Source organism: Oryctolagus cuniculus, chromosome 21, assembly GCF_051225735.1.
Source record: "Oryctolagus cuniculus isolate XC-2025 breed Fujian yellow rabbit chromosome 21, ASM5122573v1, whole genome shotgun sequence".
Lineage (NCBI taxonomy): Eukaryota > Metazoa > Chordata > Mammalia > Lagomorpha > Leporidae > Oryctolagus > Oryctolagus cuniculus.
This window is the reverse complement of record NC_142887.1, coordinates 32,502,693-32,522,416: the sequence shown is the minus strand read 5'-3', so window position 1 is coordinate 32,522,416 and position 19,724 is coordinate 32,502,693. Positions and strand designations below refer to the sequence as shown.

The following is a 19,724-nucleotide window of genomic DNA, read 5'->3' as shown; positions in this document are numbered from 1 at the left end:
GCCTCCCACATGGGTGGCAGGGGCCCAAGAACTTGGGCCATCTTCTGCTGCCTTTCCCGGCACATTAGCAGGGAGGTGGACCAGAAGTGGAGCAGCTGGGACTCGAACTGGCGCTCCAATATGGGATACCTGCATCACCTCTGTGGGGCTATGGCTTCCCTTCCCAGTGGGCAGTATGGAGGGGCCTCCTCTTGGACACAAGCTAAATGGTAAAGAGAGATCCTTACAGGGCAGCCTCGCCAGCACTGGTCAGCGAAGGCAAGCTTCTAGAAACATCTGCTTTGATGCTATGCCCATCTTCCCTGTATGTACTGGGTACCTGCTAGGGTGCTCCCAATTCCCCACCAGGGACTGCATGGCAAGGTGTAAGGATGTGGCTACCTTGGTGCTTTGCCGTGACTGCTGCAGTCTCTGACAGACGTGTCTGCTGCAGGAAGCCAGTCCAGGAAGTAAGAGCGCTCACTTGGAGGCAATACTGCTTGCAACTCTGGTGTTTTATTTCTGTTGTCGCACAGCGGGTTACAGAGGGAAGGCACTCCAGGAGCCCGTCTGAGGACACAAAGGCCCTTTTTATCTGCGGGAACCACTTCCCTTCCCCGGTCGGTGACCTCCACGCTCATCCGGGGAACAGACAATGGACATCCTCAAAAGGCTCTCCACTCTCACCCCTTCCCAGTGGGTGGAAGTGCTCTGAGCTTTGGGCCAGGCTTGCATGGGCTGGAAGGAGGAGCAGCCTGGATCCAGGAGCCCATGAGGAGTGACTGTGCCGTCTCCTGGGCAGCCCAGGAAGTGGCTCCCCAGACCTCCTGTCAGTGTCTGGGCTTGCTCCCCAGGGGGCAATTCCTGCTGGGCGGGGGCGGGGCCGCACACAGGAGCTCTGCCACATCCATGGCGTTCACTGGGTCCACGGCCCTCACCTCCGTGTCCCCAGCCCCCAGCAGACCGCCGGGCACGTAGTACGTGCCCAGCAGGTGTTTGTTGAGCTGGAGGGCAAAGGGCTTCTCCTCGCTGTGCAGTTTCCGGTGCTCCAGGAGGCGTGCGCTCCAGCTGAACATCTGCCCACAGTCGTTGCGCTTCAAAGACTTCTCTCCGGAATGAACCTTCTGGTGCTTCATGAGACAGTGGTTCTGGCTGAAGGCCTTGCCGCACTCGCGACACTTGTAGGGCTTCTCGCCGGTATGGACCCGCTGGTGCACGATGAGCGACGAGTGGCAGCTGAAGGCCTTCCAGCACTGGCTGCAGTCGAAGGGCTTCTCGCCGGTGTGGACCCGCTGGTGCACGATGAGGTACGAGTGGGAGCTGAAGGCCTTGCCGCACTCGTTGCACTTGAACGGCCTCTCGCCGCTGTGGACCCGCTGGTGCACGAGCAGGTACGAGTGGCAGCTGAAGCCCTTCCCGCAGTCTGTGCACTTGAATGGCTTCTCGCCCGTGTGGATCCGCTGGTGGAGGGTGAGGCGGGACCGGTGGTTGAAGGCCTTCTCGCACTCGCTGCACTTGAACGGCTTGTCTCCGCTGTGGATCTTCTCGTGCACGGTGAGGGAGGAGTGGCAGGTGAAGGCCTTGCCGCACTGGTCGCACTTGTAGGGCTTCTCGCCGGTGTGGATCCGGTGGTGCCGGGTCAGGTGCGTGCGCTGGTTGAAGGCCTTGCCGCACTCGCCGCACTTGTAGGGCTTCTCGCCGGTGTGCACGCGCAGGTGCATGCTGAGCAGGGAGCTGCAGCTGAAGGCCTTCTCGCAGGCACTGCACTTGTAGGGCCGCTCGCCCGTGTGCACCCGCTGGTGCACGTTGAGCGACGAGTGGCAGCTGAAGGCCTTGCCGCACTCCCTGCAGACAAAGGGCTTCTTGCCGCTGTGGATCCGCTGGTGCTCCACGAGGTTGGTGCTCCAGGGGAAGGCCTTGCCGCACTCGCGGCACTTGTACGCCTTCTCCCGGCTGTGCCAGCGCCGGTGCAGCGTGAGCGACGCGCTCTGGGGGAACGCCTTCCCGCACTCGCCGCACACCAGGAAGCCGCGCTGCCTGCACGCCTGTGGGGATTGGCCCTGCTCACTTGACTTCCGCGAGCCTTCCCCTGCGTGCGTTCTCCCGGGGGCCTTGGTGACGCCCTCAGCGGATGCGACATCCCTGAGGTGTGTGTCAGGACACCGTCCCTGTGTGGGGTTGCTCGGCTCGGCGGGGACGGTGCACCCGAGGGGGGAGCCCTCCTTCGACGTGTCCTGGCCCCGACGGTGCTCCTCGGGGGAGACGTCCTCACCGGCGGTAGGTGTGTGCTTCCATAACACAGCCTTGCTTCCCCACACAGCATCTGCTGGGTCTGCCCAGGCCCATGTCTCCCCCGGACTGGCACCGTGGAGGCTGGGCCTCGCTGGCTGCATGATCGGCTCCTGGAACGCCTCTCCTTGGCAAGCAGCCCGCCGCTGAGGGGGTTCTGCCTCCTCCACCTCAGGCCGAGGCGCCCCTTCTGTAGGGAACGGAACGTGGAATTCTCTGTGAGCGGGGCTCTGGAATTCAGATTTGAGTCTCCCTGCCTCTTGGGTGGGGAGATTAAGGGTGATCTTGAGACTTCCTGTGTTATCCCAGTTTTTTTTTTTTTTTTTAAATATAAACATGTATTAGTCAAACACAAAATGTTATTTGAAAAAGGGTAGTTGTGGGGAAGAGGATGGAGGGGGCAGTGGGAGCTAGCGCAGGAAGTTGCGGCTGTGGCCGCCACTGCAGGTTCCTGGGCCGGGGATGCGGAAGAGGGAGGGAAGGGAGCAGAGGAAGGGGAAGGAGGGGTCTGCCTCTTCCCCGCCCGCCCAGCACGGCAGGCCTGCAGCACTGATCCTGGCTCTACGTTCACCTGCTCGCTGGCCTGCCTTTCCCACACAAAGGTGTGTTTCTGGGGCAGGTGTTCGCCTTAGTGGCTGAGCCGCCTCTCGGGATACCTACATCCCAATCAGAACGCACGGGTTCATGTCCTGGCTCTGGAAGGCAGGAGGTGATGGCTCACTGTTGCTGGGTCTGTGCCATCCATGCGGGGGGAGTTCCTGGCTCCTGGCTTTGGCGTGGCCCAGCCATGGCTGATTGAGGGCATTTTGGGGAGTTGAACCAGCACAGGAAGGTCGGTCTCTCTCTCTCTCTGTGACTTATTAAAAAAAGTAGAAATGTGTTTCTCATTACTTTTGAAGGATTTATTTTTTTATTTGAAAGGCTGAATGAGAGTGGGGGAGACAGAGAGACAAAGAGATCTTCCATCTGTTGATTCACCCCCCAAATGGCTGCAAAGCCCGAAGCCAGTGGGTGAGAGGGACTCAGGTACTTGAGTCGCCATCCGCGGCCTCCCAGGTGCATGAGCAGCAGGCTGCACTGGAAGTGGCGTGGCCAGGACTTGAGCCAAGCACCCTGATGTGGGCGTCCTGAGTGGTGGCTTAACCTGCTGCGCTACAGCGCCCACCCCGAATGGGTGCTTCTCAAGTTCTCCAGATACCACCCACACGTAGCATCCAGCGTCCACTAAATGAACTGAAATTCATTAGTTAGAGCCAACTCAAGCAAAGAAGACAAATAGGCCATGTTCACCCCTGCTCAGGACTCGTCCATAACCACCCCCCCTTCACTCTAGGAGAGCCAGTGTTTCTGCCAAGTGGCCTTCACTGACCCTGACTTTGACCCTGAGCAGTGTGGCCTGTCCCACTTCTCCCGCCTCCTCTTCTTGGTTAGAGAAGCCCTGGCCCCAGTTCCTCACATATCCTGCCTCTGCCCAGCAGAAGGCGGGCCTTTTGGTGGTCTTAGTCACTGCTGTATTCCCAGACCAGGTGCTGGCACACAAACAGTGTTCAGTACGTGAGGGAGGGAGCGAGGCAGGGCAGTGGGACTATGGACAGAAAGTGGAAGCCACAACCTGGACACCCACAGAGGAAGCAAGGAGGGGGTGCCAGGCACCCTTTCACCTGGGTCACTGCTCACCTGGACAAGCTCCTCCAGGCACTTCCCTCTGCACACGCCATGGCTCCTCGCCTCGTTCCAGATGAGAGATCACATCTGGCTTGCAGACTGGGGGCCCTGACCAAGGGGGAGAAAGCAGCAGGGCTAGGAGCTGCCCACACAGGACCAGCCCTGTGGATGGGGACAAGACACTGTGAAGTGGGCACTACGGACAGGACACAGGAAGCCCTCCGGGTGTCTCGGATGTGGACTCCTAATCACAGTACACACTCTGAAACCCCAGGGACACCCTGCCTTCATTACCTGAGGACATCTCTGTGTGGGCTGAGCCCCAAGTCCTCTCAGCCCCATCTGCCTCCCGACCAACAGTCCTCCTATGTTCCCCAGTCACAGCTCCCAGCGAGATGGCGCTGTGGGGGCTGCCGGAGCGGCCAAGGCGCAAGCCCAAGGTGGAGAGTCACTGCTGTGTCTGGCACCAGGGCTGACGCTGAGAGGGTGGTGGGAGCAAGCCGAGAGCAGACACTCAGCCCTAGGGGGAGCATCTTACCAAGGGCGAGAAGGTTCTGGTAGTTCTCCAGCATCACGTCCCGGTACAGGGCTCGCTGAGGGGAATCCAACTGACTCCACTCCTCCTGGGTGAAGTCCACGGCCACGTCCTTGAAGGTCACCGATTCCTGAAATGACACAGCTGCTCACTCGCTCAGGTCAGGAGTGGTTCCGTGGCCACAGTTCCAAGGGAGTTCACTTCAGCTGCACTTCTCCCAAGGGAGGAAGGCTGTATGGCCGACACTGAGCAGGATGGGACTGCGGGCCCAGGAGGCGTGGGGTGCAGAGAAGTGGCACGTCTCCCACTCCCTGGCCCAGCTTTGTGCGCTGGCAGAGTTAGGCTGAATGGATGCTGAGGTACCCTGGCACCTGTCCAGGGCCTGCCTACGGCTGCTGTGACAGGTCCTGGGCGGGATCAAGAATTGCAAACTTAGAAAACATGAAAGAATAGTACAAAGAACCCAGCAGCTCTACTGTAAGCTGACTGTGGCCACAGGATTCAAACCCAGACTCAAAACCATTACGTTATCGGCAAGTTCTGGGTCCCAGGGGGCCCGCAGGGAGAAGCCACTAGGTGTTCTCGCCTGACCAGCCTCTACTCCTTCCTCACACCTCCCACTCGCCCTGCTCCAACATAATGAAATGTGTGGGATGTAGCTAACGCAGGACTTAGGAATGTACAGCACGGAATGCTACGTGAAAGAAGAAAAACAGTGTCAATATCTGAGTTTCAACCTGAAGAAACCAGAGAATATAAATGAAGACAATAACAAGGACCAGACATCAATGAAACAGCAGGCCGAGAAGCAACGAAAAAAAAAATCAAATAAGCCAAAAGATGATTCTTTGAAAAGATCAATAAAATTGACAAATACTAACTGTTATGACTCAGTAATTCTACTCCTAAGTGTTTTCTGATGAGAACGGAAAACACGGGTTGAGTGTGCTCAAACATTTAGAGCAGGACTCCTGAGCACACGGACGTTTGAACCCCCATGTTGAAAGTCAATGGCACTAGGGGGGTGAGACTTGCTCCAGTTCTGGAGTTGAGAGCTGGGCCCTTTGGGAGGTGATTGGGTTGGGTCAGTCGGTAGGGCAGTCTCATGAGACACAGGCACAGACAGCTGTGCACTCTGACTCTTCGATGATCTGCATCACCTTGGGACTGACTCCAAGGCCATCAGCTGAACCCGTGGGGCCCGCCTGATCTCGGACTATGACCCTCTAGAACCACGAGGCCGAACAAATCTTTATAAAGGTTCTTACGTGTAGTAACGAAAAACCGACCAATATAATCAACCTACATGTCAACTGGCTGGTGCAAGGATAAACTAACTGTAGAGTAGTTTCATGATGGTGTTATGGACTGAATTGTGTAGCGCCCCCAATGTACATGTGCAAGTCCTGAGCCCCGAGTACTGGACTGTTTTTGGACACAGGCTCTTTAAGCAGGTAATTAGATTAGAATAAACGCATTAGGGTGGGCCCTGTGCCAATATCACTGGTGTCCTCATGAGGAGATTCAGGCACAGAGCCGTGTGAAAAAAAGACTATGTGAAGACACAGAGCAAAGACAGCCGTTTACAAGCCAAGAAGGGTGGCCTCCAAGAAACCAACTCTGCTGACACCTTCGTCCCAGACTTGTACCTCCGGGACCATGGGAAAATGCATTTCCGTTGTCTATGGGACTTTGTTATGGCAGCCTCTGCGAACAGATCCAAATAAACCTGAGCGTTACAAAGGTGGAGCAACCTACTGAGCCACGCAGCAACACGGATGAACTCGAAGCATGGTGCGAACTCAAGTCAGAAATGAAAGCCTGAGCGTGCTGAAATCCGCATGAAAGTCTTAACAAGGCAAAACGGTAGCGGCTACCAAGGGGCACGGGGAGAAGACTGAGGGGCACGTGAGGGAACTTTCCAGGGAAGGGCAATGTTCTATCAATCATGGTTATGGCGCTGCTTACACAACTGTGTGCGTTTGTCAAAACTCACCAAATCGTGTAAAGACTGGAGAATTTATGTTGCATATAAATTGTAGTTCGATAAGCCAGTTCCCCACCCCCCCCCCAAAAAAAAGAGAAAACAAAACAAGCCGGCGCCGTGGCTCAATAGGCTAATCCTCCACCTAGCGGCGCCGGCACACCGGGTTCTAGTCCCGGTTGGGGCGCCGGATTCTGTCCCGGTTGCCCCTCTTCCAGGCCAGCTCTCTGCTATGGCCAGGGAGTGCAGTGGAGGATGGCCCAGGTGCTTGGGCCCTGCACCCCATGGGAGACCAGGAAAAGCACCTGGATCCTGGCTCCTGCCATCGGATCAGCGCGGTGCGCCGGCTGCAGCGGCGGCCATTGGAGGGTGAACCAACGGCAAAGGAAGACCTTTCTCTCTCTGTCTCTCTCTCTCACTGTCCACTCTGCCTGTCAAAAAAAAAAAAAAAAAAAAAAAAAAAAAAAAAAAACGAAAACAAAACAAAAAAACAAGAAACCAGTGTTTGTCAGCGACATGAGAAGGTGGAGATGGGACCACTTGCCGAGAGCACGTGTGTAAGTGAGGCAGACAGGATGATGGTGGCGCCGTTGGCCGATGCAAAGAGCAATCAGGTGGCATCAAAGCTCCAGGCCCATTGGAATACGATGCTGGCTGGAGGGTGTGAGAGGTTACGTGGCTCCAGTGTGTGTGTGTGTGTGTGTGTGTGTGTGTGTGTGTGTGAGAGAGAGAGAGAGAGAGAGCAAGAGGAGTCCAGGGTCTGTGCCCGAATCAGGCCCTCCTTGGGGTATCTCCAACCCACTAGGAGAAGCTCATGTCCACTGTGTCTTCATTCTCCAGGAAAAGGATCCCAGCGCCCAAGGGCTGTGGGAATCCAATGTGGTGTGGGCACGGAACCGGAAGAGAAGCCAGCACAGACCCTGGCAATGTCCCGGGAGACCAGACCACCTGAACTAGGCAGGAGTAAATGAGACTGCCGGGAGAGAAGGCCAAAGGCCAAGGGTGCTCAGGAGACGGGGGACGAGATACTGAGAGATCTGCCACGCTGATGCTTTAGGTGTGACACACATGCCCAAGTAGCTCCTGGCAGCTGACCCAGAGCCTGTGCTGGCTCGGCCGGAAGTGAGGGTCACAAGGGCTCACCTCCAGCGCCCTGGGTGGGAGTGTCCTCCGAACTTTCCCACCAGAGCTGCTCCTGGCGCTCTCAGCTTCCAGAAGACCCCACAGCTGGTTCCCAGGGGAGGGTCTGGGGCTGACTGAAGATCCAGGACTGTGTCGTAAAGAAGGAAGACAGGACAGCCACTCACCTCAGACCTGGCTTCCAGGAGACCCCAACCCAATTCAGCCTCTGGATTCTCTTTGAGGGAAAGGGCAGGGTTCTGAGAGCACAGAGCTGGGGAAGAAAAAAAAAAAAAAAAAAAGGAGTCAAGGGAGGGCTGTTGTGCTGATGTGCACCCCATTCTGGTACATCAGGAACCAGGGAGGAGGCGGGAGCCAGCCAGCGCTCCCACGTATGACACAGTCTGACCAACACCAGCGTTTGTTCTCTCTGGTCACTGCCGTGCCCTCCCTCCCACGCGCATGCTTGGGAAAGTGGAGCAGACGATTGCACACGATGAAAAAGCAGGGGCCTTGTCTGGGAAGCCGTCCGGCTCTCAAATGCAAACCTGCAGACCCACGGGCTGACAGAGGCTGTACCTGTCTCCTCAGGCTTCAGGGCCGAGGTCTCCATGGCGCCCCTGGGCGGCGGCCCCCGAGGGGGTGCACAGCCCTAGAGGAGCGAGTCCCGCTTCTGCGGCTGGCTCGGGCCCGCAGGGGAGCCTCGCAGGGTCGCCACGCGCTCACGGCTGCACCCTCGCACGCCCGGAGCCTCCTGCCGGCGCCCCGGCTGAGGCAAACGCGCCTCCCCCGTCCGCCGTCACCCCCTGTCACACCGCCCCGGCCTCGCTCCCCGGCCCCTCGCGCACACGCCCCTTCTTCCCCGTCACATTCCTCGGGGCGAGCCGCGCTGCAGCGCAAGGGCCAGGCCTCGGGTTCCTCCGCCCAGGGACAGCGAGCGCGGAAACTCGGCCACACACAGGAAGCGGGACGGACGGCGACCGCGACCCGCGCGCGGTCGGGCTGACGGCCGGGAGAGCTGACCAGCCTTTCACAAAAGGACAGACACCTCCACAAAGAGCAGCCCGCTGGCCGCCGCGGGGCAACGCGCCTGCGCAAGCCAGACGTGAACTACACCTCCCGGGAGCCTTTGCGCCGCGCAGGCGTCGGGCTGTATTTGACTGCGCCGGGACCTCAGAGCCACCCTGGAGGCCTGGCCCGGCGGGTGAGTGGCACAGCCTCCTGGGAAATGTAGTTCCGGGCCGCCCGCCGCCTTCCTTGCCGTGAGGGAGGCCAGGTAGCTCCACAGGGGCGGGCGGAGAGCATTGCGTGGTGGTGGAAGGACCATGTTATATAATTGTCCTGTCCTTCCTCCACATCTCCAGATGAAGTCGGGTGGACTCCAGGAAAGGCCTAGGCCCCTGGCCCTCGAGGCCCCTGACCCTAGCGAGCCTGCACTGCAGAGGCACCGAGCCCTTTGGGAAGGAGCCTGTAGTCAGGTCTGCTCCCCGACGGGGCAGGCGACCCTGACTGTAGCGCACCCTCGGACCCTGGGAGAGTGGTGGCGGCCCAGCCTTAACACCGGGCTGAGATCACTGCGCCCAGTTACCCTGCACCAACCACTGCCAGTGGCGCTCCCAGGGCCCGGCATGTGTTGTCAGGCAGAATGCTCACCACACCAGCTCCTGGCGTTTGGTGATTGTTGGGGGAGAAAGGACCACCACCCCTCTTTTCTGCTCAAAATAATTTTTTTCCAGAGGCCTCTTGTACAGGAACTCTTGACCCCTGGTTATCTGGGGAGACTTCTAGGATGACATCCTGCTCTGTCCGTACCCCAGCCCAGGGAACTTCTGTCCTGGCTGGTGAATAATTTCCCCCTGGCTGGTGCATATAACCGCAAAAGCAAAACGCTGTTGCTAGCTTGCTTGTGGGGAAATGTGGCAGCAGGAAAAAGTCGAAGGACTTGTACTATCTTATCAAGGAACTTACTGTCCCGTTGGCATCATTAAGACAAACAGATCAAGGGAACAATATACAGTCTGGAAAAAGAACCACACAACATATAGTTAATATCCCATCGAGGTGCCAATGGTTTCTATGGTAACAGGAAAGTTTTGTCAACAAGAAGTTTTATTCCTGTATTTCATAATATACACAGAAATTAATTTGAGATGGATCATGGGTCTTAAACACTAGAAGCATAAACAATTTATTAAGTACACAAAAGGCAGTATTGATTAAAAACCTGGTAAGTTGGATCTCATCAGAAACCAAATGTATGTGCTCATTAAAACATTACATTAAACATTAAAAAAATTTTATTTATTTATTTATTTTTTGACAAGCAGAGTGGACAGTGAGAGAGAGAGAGAGACAGAGAGAAAGGTCTTCCTTTGCCATTGGCTCACCCTCCAATGGCCACCACGGCCGGCGCACTGCACTGATCCGATGGCAGGAGTCAGGTGCTTCTCCTGGTCTCCCATGGGGTGCAGGGCCCAAGCACCTGGGCCATCCTCCACTGCACTCCCTGGCCACAGTAGAGAGCTTGCCTGGAAGAGGGGCAACCGGGACAGAATCTGGCGCCCCTACCGGGACTAGAACTGGGTGTGCCGGCGCCACAGGCAGAGGATTAGCCTAGTGAACCGTGGCGCCGGCCTAGAACATATTAAACATTAAAACAGGTGGGCGTTTGGCCTAGTGGCTAAGCTGCCTGCATCCCAAATTGGGGTACCTGGGTTTGGGTTCTGGCTCCAGCTCCCCACTCCAGCTTCCTTCTTTTTTTTTTTTTTTTTAAGATTTATTTATTTATTTGCAAGTCAGAGTTACACAGAGGAGAGGCAGAGTGAGAGAGAGAAAGAGGTCTTCCATCTGATGGTTTACTCCGCACTTGGCTGCAATGGCTGGAGCTGCACTGATCTGAAGCCAGGAGCCAGGAGCTTCTTCCGGGTGTCCCATGTGGGTGCAGGGGTCAAAGGACTTGGGCCATCTTCTGCTTTCTCAGGTCCGAGAGGACCACTTAGGAAGAAAGGTTTATTTTTGGATCACAGGTTTGGAGGTTCGCAGTCCAAGCCTGGTTTTTCCCCATGAGCCTGGTGTCTGATGAGGGCAGTGGGTGGTGGAACGCATGTGGAGGGAGGATCACGTGGTGGGCCAGGAAGCAGGGAGGGAACAGCTGGGTTGAACTTGGCTTTTATGACCAGGTCTCTCAGGAGTACAGCCTTCCAAGGAGACACCCCCAAGGACCCAAAGACCTCCTGGGCTCCCTTCCTAGGTGTCATAATCAGATCCACCCTAGATCCACTAACCATTAACATAAGCCTTTGGGGAGCAACCCCAGCACCTGGGCCTTTGGGGGGACGCCCACCTTGCTAGCAGTCACAGACACATTTTGACTGGGTTAAGATTCAGTGGAAATGACACCCACCCCCTCAGCCTCCTGACGTGTGGGTGAAGAGTTAAAATTGTATATGTGTGGGTGTAAAAAGTTAAGCTTAAGCTTACAGGTTTAAACCTTCCTGGTGCAGCTGTGAAAATAAAACAGAGTGAAGTAGCACCTTGACAGTAGGGACTCCATTTTGGAGCACTTGAGACTGCATTCTGGGAAAGCAACCCCCCCACCGTGAGACTCTGGTCCGAAACTATGATCTCAAATAGTCGGACAATAGCAGTGCACTACATCACCCTTGGCAGAGCACAAAAACCCCCTAGCATGATTGCTCAAGCTTAAAAGTAGAAAGGTTGCACCTGGGTTACCTGGGCTAATAATAAAGATGTGATTTGTCTGTGTCTTGCATTAATGTCAAGTCCTAATTGCTAATTGTAATATTGTAACTGGTATTGTCAAGATTATGATAAATATTAATTTCACTTAGGTTTTAGGTTATGTTGACCCCAGTAACCATATACTCTCTTTTGATTTTATGTACTCTCTTTTGATTTTAGCAACTGTGTATAGCAACCGTGCATAGCAACCGTGTATTCCCCCCTTCCCGGTTTTGCGGTTTTTGCCTTTATAAACCCCGACCTTTGGTTATTCGGGGCTGCTCTGTTCATGTATGATCAGACAGCCCCAGCATGCTGGATAATCAATAAAGCTTCCCCTTGCTGTTTGCATAAGAGATGTCTCTTGGTGACGTTTTTCGGGCAGTCGACCCTAACATTTGGAGGCCCCAGCGAGATCTGACTGCTGCCTGCAGACGTCTCCAACGGATATCTCTTGGGGTAAGTGCAGGCGCCTATTCGTGTTGTCGGCCGGCTTATTTGTGGTTTGTGTCTCTTCATTCTGGATTTTGGTAGTTTGTGAGCGCTCCAGGGTTTTGGGAACTGTGCTGGTGTAGTAGCTGCTGGGACAGGGCGTGAGCCCTTCCTGGCTGTGGCCGGCAGACGTGCCCGGGGGCCACAGGCTACGGCCCTGAGGGACGCCTCAGGAGGACAAAGGAAGGCTGGGGACGCCCAGATACTTCCGACGGGGCAGGCGTGGAGTCTGCATTCCCAGCACAGACGGGGTGGCCGGTAAGGCCTTCTTATTATTAGTCTTTTGTAGTTGTAAGGTGCTTTGTTGGTTGTCTTGTTGTTTGTTGATTGTGTTCTCTTGTCATTTAGCATTGTATGGGGTGCTGTGATGGCTCCCGTTTGGTAGATTTGGAATCTGCATTTGTATTGCCAGCATTATCGCGTGACTCTGAAGTGGTTCTGGAGTCTGCATTTGTAGGTTCTGAAGTGGTTCCGGAGCTTGCATTTGTATTACCGGCATCCTCACAGGGCTCTGAGGCGGTTCCAGAGTCTGTGTTTGTATTGCCAGCATCATCGCGACCAGTAGTTTATCTCAATTCCTTTATGGACACTTTGTGTGGTTGTTGTGTGCTGATTCTCTACACTGTTTGTCTGTTCGTGTACATTGTGATGTCTGCTAACATGGGCCAGACTGTGTCTACACCTTTGTCTCTAACTTTGAATCATTGGTCGGAGGTAAGCGACCGGGCACATAACCTTTCTTTGTCAGTCAAGAAGGTAAAGTGGCAGTCTTTCTGTGCCTCTGAATGGCCCCCCGGAGGGCTCTCCATTTACCACTCATTCGCCAAGTGAAAGAGGCCGTTCTCCTGCCTGGCCGTCATGGGCACCCAGACCGGGATTTTGAGAAAACATCGGAGGTCAGTATTCCTTCCCTCAAGCGGGACCGGATCTGTGGAAGTGACCGTTGAGTGTCCGGCACCCCACAGCTCTCCGAGAACGCGGAGTCCCCCCGGCCACGGCTTAGCTACGGCCGAAACTCCAGAGGGATTGTAAGGAATGGGAGGGAAATTAGGAAGGGCAGTTGGCTGAGAGCCTGGAGACCCCCTGAGCTCGCTTTGGCTTCCCGGCGGCCGGACTGCGACCCGAGGACCAGGTCTCTCTCTCGGAGGGACGCCTGGTCACGCTGCCTACTGCTACGCGAGCAGGGCTTAGCCTCGGTCGAGGCTAATATTGGCCCTCCAGGTAAACTCAGACAACTAGGTAGTGGGTAACCTTGAGTGATAGGAGATTTCAAACCCCACTCAGCCCCCAGACATGACGAGCTTCATTGCTTTCTGCCTTCCTCCTCCTCCCGGGGGGGGGGGGGGGGGGGGCTCCCTCCCCCACTCTTTTGCTCTCCTCATCTCCATTCCTATACCACTGGCGAGGAGAAAGGGAGAGGGAAATTCCACAGGTCTCTCCACCTGGGGAAAAGCTGTTACCTGTTACCTGTTAACCCTTTCCAACCGGGTAAAAAGTTTTCCGTCTTTGCAGCTTATGGTAGCTCTGGTGCGTCTTAAAAGTTTTTTGTAAACTATTACTGTTGCTAAGCTTTGATTGCCTGAGGACTAAATCTGGAAAAGAGCTAAAGTTAACTATCTGTTGTAATTGACTGAGTGTCTGCAGTAGTCCTAATTAATCTGGCTTTGGTTAAATTATAGAAGGTTCCCAACACCCCACGGCTAGTCCTGCCAGGCCCCGGTGTGTGCAGTCTTCCCTGTAAATGGGGGACCACAGCCTTTCTCTGCACTCCAAATATCTCTAGGCAGAGCCCCCACCCCAGGGCTGCTTCTTTTTCCTCTCCTGGAGGAATTTCCAATTCAATACCACTGCTGACCTTACCTAAGGGAGCCAGAACCTTAAGCCATTAACCCTTTCCAACCTGATGGGTTTTTCTCTTTGCAGCTAATAAAAACCTAAACAATGGGTTCATATGCTGATAATCAGCTCTTTTCTGTGCTGCTGTCCCTGACTCATCTGAGAGCGTTCACCTGTCTTGAAGGTTTCGCGTTTTTCTATTGCCATTAGAGTCTTGATTGGAAAAACTACAATGTGAAGTTGTTTACATTGTTTATCTGTTTTTAATGTCTGAGTGATTACCCAACTGATCAGAAATGTACTAATTTTGGCTAAATGGTTTGACTCTCTGACAGCTTAAATTCTAAACCGAGTCTTCCAACTTTGGGCTTCCAGTCGGATTCCTGGAACTCTCAAAGGATGAGACTCTAAATTTGTTAAAGTAACAGCTGCTTGGGTCAATTCAAATTATATAAAATATATTAAAATGTTATAAGTGATGTCAGACCTATGCTGTATTTATGTTTTTGCTTTCCAGCTAAAGCGGTCTTATAAAAATAAGAGTAAAATTCTGTGTATACAAGCCTTTATGTTGTTAACTAAAGTAAGCCAATACAGATTGGTTCAGAAAATTGAGGTAATGCAAATACCCTTTGGTTTGCTCAGTGGCTTGCTTGCTCAGTTTTACATGTCTTTGATATGCTTTAAACTTGTTTCTCTTAATGAGGAAGATCTTTTCAAAGTTGTAAACATACACTAATGTTTGCTGTCCAGGAGGTGTTATCCTTGTGTTACTTAAAAACATAAAAATGTAATTTTAACTTTTATTTCAGATAATGGTGTGGTATTCATTAATAACTCAGTGTCTTAAGTCATCTAGGCATCAGTGCTAAGTAAAACTTGGAAAAATATATTATATATACTTTTAACATCTCAAATTCAATAAAAAAAAAACTGAGTTTGTTAACATGTATTCTCATAGGTTGTCCATACATGACAATTCAAGGCTATGTAAAAAAAAAAAAAAAAAAAAAAAAAAACTACGGGTATAAAGTTTCAAAAGATGTAAACAAGTCATAAAAAGTTTTAAAATGTTTATAATTTTAAAATATTATTTACAGAGTTAAGTGCTAATGCTAAAATTACACTGACCTAAAGTTAAAGTCTAATCTTCTGTTATAACAATGGGGTTTAAAAAAAAAAGTGTACTAATGTTAGTAAATATCTAAAAATGGTCTAAATCATAAATCTTAAAATCTGTTTTTGCAAAAACTGTAACGTCTGTTTTAACAGTGTCTGCTTAATCGGTTACTCTGCCATTTCTAGAGTTAGGTCTTGTAAGCTCTTTTTGACTCTGTTAAATAATTCTAAATTATGTAAACTCTTATATACAAGTTTTTTTTATTTATTTCTGGTTTATTCAACAACAAGAGACATAAAATTCATGTTAATCCATTGTGTACTCTACTGTCTCTGTTAAGTTATGGTTATGTGGCAGATGCTAGAAAACTGGGTTCCAGAAACCCAAGAAAGCTCTAGTGTCCACAGGCTACACGGTAAATACCCGGAAGCCAAAGAATGGCAGAGAACTCTGCCATAATTTCTCCTCTAAGTCGGGCTACGCAGTAAACACTGGTTAAACTGGCAGTTAAATCTAAAAGCCCAGAAAGTCAGGCTAGAGACCCAACTCGCTGCCTCACTTCTCCTCTTTTCTCTTCCAGAAGGGAAGTTACTACTGTTCTGCAGGACTCTCCACTGTGGTGTACGGTTTGATCCCCAGACCTTATGTAAGGGATGACTGACCTTTTCTGTAATAATGCCTGGCCACAGTATAGGGCCCCCAACAACAACAACAACAAAGGTTAAACTATAAAATAATGTGACAACTAAATCAATTTTTGGGTGTAAAAAGTTACACTGACGACTTCAAAGTATGCAAGCAGGTCACCACAGTTGATCTTACCTAAAGGGTCATAGTTCTCCTCATGGGCACAGTCTTAACTCGCAGGCAAATACTAAGTGTCAGAATTTGCCCATGACCATAGTTTTTCTAGCTCACCCTGATATTTAAAAAAAAATCTCCAAAAATCAGGATTGGGTTGAGCACCCCCTTGACTGACATCATAGAGGCTGACTCCTTGGTCTACTTTATTAGAGACCAGGAAAACGCGGAGCAAGCTAGCAGCAGAGGATAGGCAACAGACCAATCAATGGCTGCTTTACACGGTGATTGCCATCAAGGAGACCCAACAAGGCCAGTGCACCCCAAACGGCACCTGTTGCTGATATAAGGAGCCAGGGCATTGGGCAAGCAGCTGTCGTGACAGCAAATGCCTTCTGTCAGCCTTGCCAAGAGCATGGCCACTGGACACGGAACTGCCCTGGGTGTCGAAGGACTCCTGGTTCAGAACTACAGACCCTGTGGCCCCGAGCTAAAAAGCCTTTGGCTCTGCCCAGCCTCTGCCCAGCTTCCAGCTCCAGCCACTGCTACTGGGGATGGCTTAGGGTCAGTAAAATGTAAGTTGCCTATTTCTATCAGCCTCCTATTTAACTCTCCTAGTCCAGCCATGTAATGCGAGTCAACAGGGTGCCTCCCTTAAAGGAGATTTGCATCTCTTACAATTTTCTTAACAGCACCCCATGGATAGGTCTGGGCCTCACACACCCTGCCAGGCCTTAAAAGTCTATCCAATAGTCCAGGGGGAAGTGGTCCCCTCCACTCCTGTACTGAAACTATAGATGCTTCTCCTTACACCGTGTGTTTTTAATGCCTTATTTGTTTTGTCTCTAACAGACTAAAAGCTGTTAACTCCAAATGGTCATCAGACAAGGCTTCCAGCCCATTCCACTGGACTACCTGAGCAGCCCTCTGGACCAAGCAGTACAGTCTCTCCAAGGCCACTGTTGCACACCATAAGACAGGTAGCAAGAGGAAATACCCAAATCCCCCTCGACGCCCACATGCCAGCTTCGAAGAAGTTACAGAAGACGGAACTCCATCCATAATCCCAAAGAAAAATTTTGGGTATTACCTCTTGAGGAAAAAATATTAGGCAGAAAGTTAGTTATGAGCTTATGTGTGTGTGACATAAAGGCCTAATGTGTCCACCATATGCATCTGCATCTCAGTCATCCTGACAATGTTTCATAGACAGCCCTGCCTTTGCATCCTGCCCTGCCCCCTTCTACCTGATAACCTGCCAGGTGGAGATCCCCGCCCCTTCTGCCTGACAAATCTTCCACAATCTCCCAGATGTAGCCCAGTATCTGCATTTCAGTATTACAGAACAGGCGGGGGTTGGATCTCATTTTCATAAGGGGGGGTGTGTGTTATGCGCGGCCCTAAAGGAAAAATGTTGTTTTTATGCTGACTAAACCCAGGTGGAAACTTCATGGCCAAACTCAGAAAACGACTGGAAAAATGGCAACAGGAGAGGGAAACTCAACAGGGACGGTTTGAGTCATGGTTCGGCCAGTCCCCATGGCTTACTACTCTACTGTCAGCCCTAACAGGACCCTTAATTGTTCTACTCCTAATTGTAACCATAGGACCTTGTGTGTTAAATAGACTCATCACCTTCATGCGGAAACAAGTTAAAAATGTTAAACTCATGGTCATAAGACAACAATATGTCACATTAAAAAAAAAAAAAAACAATCTCTAAGATTAGAGATCCTTACAACAAGGAGTGGGGAATGAAGAGTTAAAATTGTATATGTGTGGGTGTAAAAAGTTAAGCTTAAGCTTACAGGTTTAAACCTTCCTGGTGCAGCTGTGAAAATAAAACAGAGTGAAGTAGCACCTTGACAGTAGGGACTCCATTTTGGAGCACTTGAGACTGCATTCTGGGAAAGCAACCCCCCCACCGTGAGACTCTGGTCCGAAACTATGATCTCAAATAGTCGGACAATAGCAGTGCACTACATCACCCTTGGCAGAGCACAAAAACCCCCTAGCATGATTGCTCAAGCTTAAAAGTAGAAAGGTTGCACCTGGGTTACCTGGGCTAATAATAAAGATGTGATTTGTCTGTGTCTTGCATTAATGTCAAGTCCTAATTGCTAATTGTAATATTGTAACTGGTATTGTCAAGATTATGATAAATATTAATTTCACTTAGGTTTTAGGTTATGTTGACCCCAGTAACCATATACTCTCTTTTGATTTTATGTACTCTCTTTTGATTTTAGCAACTGTGTATAGCAACCGTGCATAGCAACCGTGTATTCCCCCCTTCCCGGTTTTGCGGTTTTTGCCTTTATAAACCCCGACCTTTGGTTATTCGGGGCTGCTCTGTTCATGTATGATCAGACAGCCCCAGCATGCTGGATAATCAATAAAGCTTCCCCTTGCTGTTTGCATAAGAGATGTCTCTTGGTGACGTTTTTCGGGCAGTCGACCCTAACATTGGCAGGCCTGGGAAGTGCTGCGGAGCTGTGGCTCAGTTAGGAGCCTAGTGGCTAATTGGGAGGCCCACAGGAAAAGAGGAGAGGAAAGGAACTCTGTCCACAGGGATCAGGAACCATAGGAACCTGGGTGGGAGGGGTGGCCGTGCCAGTTCCCTGGCAACAGGCCCCTCAGCCAATGCATACCTCTCTACTGTTTGACTCCAGATCAAAGCCAGTTTGCGTGGGGCTAACTCTTGGTGCATCGATTAAGTCACTACTTGGGACGGCCACATAAGCCTGGCTTGAGTCCTGGCTACTCTGCTATCTATCCAGCTGGGAAGCAGCAGATGATGGCCAAAGTCCTTGCTACCCATGAGGGAGAACTGGATGGAGTTCTGGCTCCTGGCTTTAGGCCTGGCTCTGCCCTGTTTGTTCGAATATTTGGAGGGTGAGTCAGTTGGATGGAAGATCTTGCTCCATCTGTCTCTCTGCCATTCAAATGAAATGAAAATGATTTTTAAAAAGTTTTCTTAAAATTGTATTTTAAGACATTCATTTTGCACACTCTTGTTTAAATAGCATTTAAATAGCATATTACCATAGCCAGCTCTGTGGTATAGTGTGTAAAGCTGCCGCCTACAGTGTCAGCATCCCATTTGGGCACCAGTTCAAGTCCCAGCTGCTCCACTTCCAATCTAGCTCTTGGCTATGGCCTGGAAAAGTAGTACAAGATGGCCCGAGACCTTAGGCCCTTGCACTGGCGTGGGAGACCCAGAAAAAACTCCTGGCTCTGGATCAGCCTAGCTCCTGCCATTGCGGCCAATTGGGGAGTGAACCAGTGGATGGAAGACTTCTCTCTCTCTCTCTCTGCCTCTCTTTCTCTCTCTGTGTAACTCTGACTTTCAAATAAATAAATCTTTTAAAAAATAAATAAATAGCATTTACCTAAAATATTTTCTTCCATATCAATTATTTTTCTGTTATGTCTATGTACAAAACTCAGTAAAATGGTTCTGATTTGAGCAAACTTTAAAAGATTTATTTATTTTATTTGAAAGGCAGAATTACTGAGAGGCTGAGGCAAAGAGAGAGAGAGAGAGAGAGGTCTTCCATCCATTGGTTCACTCCCCAGATGGAGGCAACAGCCAGAGCTGGGCCGATCCGAAGCCAGGAGCCAGGAGCTTCTGCCAGGTCTCCTCTGCGAGTGCAGGGGCCCAAGGACTTGGGTCATCCTCCACTGCTTTCCCAGGCCATAGCAGAGAGCCGGATCAGAAATGGAGCAGCTGGGACTTGAACTGGCACCCATATGGGATGCTGGCAATGCAGGCAGCAGCTTTACCTGCTATGCCACAGCGCTGGCCCCTGAGCAAACTTTTTAAAAAATTGTTAGTTCTTGAGTTTTATGTGAAAAAACTGTTGTAATGAGGCTTTGGTGCCTGTAAGGCAAGTTTGCTATGAGCAATACCTAGCTGTAGGCTGCACTTCATTAATGCTAACCTGATCAGCACCCTTACTTAGTACTCTTATGCCATAAGCAACACAGACCCAAAACTTGTGATATCTGTATCTTCTCACCAGCAAGCAATTAACCAGTTCAGCTGTGGACACCAGATGGTTGTCCCCTAATCCAGTTCTGGAGGGGGAATGAGATCCCACACGGTGAGGGCACTGCCCCCTCCCCATGCCAGCTTGTCCCATGTTGCTTTACCCGTGGCC

General features: G+C 51.5%; 1 protein-coding gene and 1 long non-coding RNA gene across 3 annotated transcripts; one reads left to right on the top strand and one right to left on the bottom strand.

Annotated features, from left to right (window-relative positions):
- Window positions 1-476: 476 nt before the first annotated feature.
- ZNF74 (zinc finger protein 74) lies at window positions 477-8,685 on the bottom strand. Its single transcript, XM_008251892.5, has 5 exons — window positions 8,151-8,685; window positions 7,760-7,845; window positions 4,472-4,598; window positions 3,946-4,041; window positions 477-2,458 (listed from the first exon to the last, which is right to left on the bottom strand). Exons 1-5 carry the CDS (start codon window positions 8,182-8,184, stop codon window positions 810-812), a joined length of 1,992 nt encoding a protein of 663 aa, XP_008250114.4. The 5' UTR covers window positions 8,185-8,685; the 3' UTR covers window positions 477-809.
- Window positions 8,686-11,777: 3,092 nt separating this feature from the next.
- Window positions 11,778-17,984, top strand: LOC138843887 (uncharacterized). Of its 2 annotated transcripts, none has more exons than XR_016227426.1 (3): window positions 11,778-13,331; window positions 15,341-15,406; window positions 16,414-17,984. It is a non-coding gene; the product is annotated as an uncharacterized LOC138843887 (long non-coding RNA). The 2 variants fall into 2 exon arrangements; XR_016227425.1 differs by having other exon boundaries at window positions 11,778-13,824.
- The last annotated feature ends 1,740 nt before the right edge of the window (window positions 17,985-19,724 follow it).

Bases quoted from the DNA above. Each gene is read 5' to 3' on its own strand.
- ZNF74 (XM_008251892.5), bottom strand. From the start codon at position 8,184: ATGGAGACCTCGGCCCTGAAGCCTGAGGAGACAG. The intron at 4,599-7,759 runs GTGAGTGGCTGT...GTGTCATTTCAG, and splicing joins TCCTGGAAGCCAGGTCTGAG to GAATCGGTGACCTTCAAGGA. The intron at 4,042-4,471 runs GTAAGATGCTCC...CCCCTTGGTCAG, and splicing joins CCAGAACCTTCTCGCCCTTG to GGCCCCCAGTCTGCAAGCCA.